The 1,698-nt window shown below is 41.2% G+C and overlaps 1 protein-coding gene across 1 annotated transcript; it reads right to left on the bottom strand.

The window, feature by feature from the left end:
* Positions 1-6: 6 nt before the first annotated feature.
* On the bottom strand, positions 7-1,486 carry LOC125852726 (protein DETOXIFICATION 56-like). The gene has a single exon (XM_049532428.1). The coding sequence runs from the start codon at positions 1,484-1,486 to the stop codon at positions 26-28; it is 1,461 nt and encodes a 486-aa protein (XP_049388385.1). The 3' UTR covers positions 7-25.
* Positions 1,487-1,698: the final 212 nt, after the last annotated feature.

Genomic DNA, 1,698 nt, shown 5'->3' with positions numbered 1-1,698 from the left:
TAACATTCTAGCTCCACCTCTGAATTCACGAGCCATTTTCTTTAACCACCCATGAAGTTTTCCGATCATCGTCATCTCCACCACCTTCTTCTTGGTTGCAGGCAAGCATATGTGCTTTATTAGCTTCTCCAACCCAATCAATCCTAGCAATCAACACCAACAACAAGGCCAAACAAGCAACTACTCCAACCATGAACCCTATCAACAATCCTGCAAGGCCAAGTTGAACCTTGAAAGCCAAAATCACCCCCAATGGCAAAGCCAGCAGGTAAAATCCACTGATATAAGCATACGTCCCTAGCCAAGGCCGCGCTGTCCCGCGAACAATTCCTCCACAAACTGCTAAAGGGAAGTTAACAACTTCAACTAAGGCCATTAGCAACATGATCCTCTTTACCCCTCTAATTACCCCTTTATCATGGCTAAACAGAGGACCCCAAATTCCTTGTGCTGCTGCCATAACTGAGCCACCGAAAAGGCCTGCAACGATACTCAAGCCTAACGACACGTATGCTGCCCTGTAAGCAAGGCTGGAACTATCTGCCCCTAGCTCATTAGATACACGAATGGATGCACATGTCGCGAGTGAGAGCATAACAGAGTAAATCAAATAATCAAAATTCAACACAATTGCTATGACCCCAACTGCTTGTTTAGCATTAGGAAGTCGCCCTGTTAGCAAAACCAAAATCTCATAACACCACCATTCGAGGCAAGTTGTAAGGCAACATGGTCCGCATAGTTTGATTAATCTGATCCAATCAAGAATCCCCTGTTCCCACCAGCCTCCTTCGTTCCACTTTCCGCCCTTTCTGTTCTCTGATATCACAACATAAATAACCAAAAGAATCATGATCAATAAATCTGTTATCCAATACGCCATTGAAACTCCTTCTAGCCCCTTATTCATGGAAAGTAGCACGTTTATAGGTATATGCAGAGCAACCCCCAAAGCAGAGGTTAACATAATTGGGATTGTAACATTTTGTGTGCTCAAATAAGCTTTCAATGGACACAAAAAAGATGTGATCACCAAATCAGGGAGAAGATAAACAAGATACTTTTTAGCTACCATTGAAATCTCTTCTTGCTGGCCAAACTTAATGAGGATCTTGTCAACATTAAGCCACAAGAAAGAAATAGGAATTGAGACAACTAGTAACAAAGAAACAAACATGACAAGGGTCTTATGAAGTAACTTAAAATTCTTGGCTCCAAAGGCTTGTCCACAAATAGGCTCCATAGCACCACTAAGTCCATTCAAGACTGAGAATCCAGTAACGTTCGCGAACGTAAAACCAAGCGTTGCTCCAGCTAAAGAAAGCTCACCAAGCCTACCGAGAAACGCAGTTGTGATGGCTATTTTTGCAAACCATGTGAAGTTCATAGCCATCAGAGGGAGTACTATTCCCCCTTGCAATTTCATTTCTAAAAGGGCATTTTGTATGATTTTTTCTGGCCATTTTTTGGTCATTGATTCAGGCATAGTAATGGTAGTATTTGCAATATTAGTTATGTTACACAAGAATGGTTAGCTTTTTAAAGAGCATAAGTTTTGTGGAGGAGTTGGTGATATTAAAAAAATGGATTTTCTTGTAACTGCCAATTGAAGAAAGAAAGCCAATTAAAAGAGGGAAATCTTGGTGGGGAATTTATAGTGCATGATGAGAATGCAAAGGCAAATCAAAAAGGGGTATT

This window comes from Solanum stenotomum, unplaced genomic scaffold (assembly GCF_019186545.1).
Source record: "Solanum stenotomum isolate F172 unplaced genomic scaffold, ASM1918654v1 scaffold4652, whole genome shotgun sequence".
Classification (NCBI taxonomy): domain Eukaryota; kingdom Viridiplantae; phylum Streptophyta; class Magnoliopsida; order Solanales; family Solanaceae; genus Solanum; species Solanum stenotomum.
This window is presented reverse-complemented; position numbering and strand designations above follow the sequence as displayed.

Coding starts and splice junctions, on each gene's coding strand:
- LOC125852726 (XM_049532428.1), bottom strand. CDS start 1,486: ATGCCTGAATCAATGACCAAAAAATGGCCAGAAAAAATCATACAAAAT.